The 1,019-nt window shown below is 40.7% G+C and overlaps 1 protein-coding gene across 3 annotated transcripts in view; it reads left to right on the forward strand.

The window, feature by feature from the left end:
* Window positions 1-649: 649 nt before the first annotated feature.
* LOC109482807 (polyribonucleotide nucleotidyltransferase 1, mitochondrial-like) overlaps window positions 650-1,019 on the forward strand; it is a 22,168-nt gene continuing 21,798 nt past the window's right edge. For all 3 annotated transcript variants that reach the window (XM_019785649.1, XM_019785647.1, XM_019785648.1), the window contains exon 1: window positions 650-869. In XM_019785649.1, coding sequence (XP_019641208.1) covers window positions 670-869 — 200 coding nt within the window. In that variant the 5' untranslated portion in view covers window positions 650-669. The remainder of the gene's footprint in view (window positions 870-1,019) is intronic.

Raw genomic sequence — 1,019 nt, forward strand, 5'->3', positions numbered from 1 at the left:
TCCACAATAGATTCATATAGTCTTAAGGTTAAATCATCAAGACACTTTTTAGGGATGGTGGTGGGGGCTTACAGACGTAAATTTCTCTCTCTCTCTTTGCTATGCTATGGAGGCTAACGTTCAATAGATAATATCAGTGGAAACGGTATACTGTATACAATTGTACAGGTGCCAATATACCCACCAGACATGACAACAGTCTAAAGCTAAAGCTGCCTTATTCACATAAAATTGACCTGTTTATTGTCGTTTCTTCGTTTTGAGTATAGAAATCTGACCTGATAGAAAATACATGTTTCTAAGTCCGGTTTCATTTTACAATGGTAGTCCATACAAACCAAAATTTTCCAATGAACGCAGTTAAAACGTAACCAGACCCAGCTTCAAATACATTTTTGTACATCAAAGTGGTCCCGATCACGTGCACACGTATGTAGGTTGCTTTCACTTTTAATCATTACATCATTTGGAATATTCCCGTGTTTTTAGTTTAGCACAAAAACATGTTGAAAATTCCTATACAATCATTTTTATATCGTACCATGGTCGTGAGAACATCAGGAAATCCCGCACAGTGTAATTTGTAGAAAGATATGAAAGAAATCAATTCACTACTACTACCCCTACGTTTCAAAGTGAGCACGTCGGGGGTGAAGGGTCACCGTCAACATGGCGGCGAACATGGCAAAATTTCGGCTATCGAAGTGTTTGAAGATAGTTGGAGAAAATAGAGTGTTTCCGCGTAGTTTTAGAAGTCGTCACTTGGCCAAATGGCAGACAGAGGGCACGTCAGGCGTGAGATGGGCCCACACCAGCCCGTGGACGGACGGGGGGAGAGTCAGCGAGGTCAGCGTGGAAGTCGGAGACAAGTAAGTTTTGACATGTGCATGTGCGCGATGTTATTTCTTGTCGTTTGTCGTACTTCATCTAATGAAGGATCAGCATCATGACCATATTTCTGTCATCGTATGAGATCCATACTCTTTTCTTATAGTCACTAAGCAATCATAGTCAACAAT

Source organism: Branchiostoma belcheri, unplaced genomic scaffold (assembly GCF_001625305.1).
Source record: "Branchiostoma belcheri isolate BF01 breed outbred unplaced genomic scaffold, Haploidv18h27 scaffold60, whole genome shotgun sequence".
NCBI classification, from domain to species: Eukaryota; Metazoa; Chordata; class Leptocardii; order Amphioxiformes; family Branchiostomatidae; genus Branchiostoma; species Branchiostoma belcheri.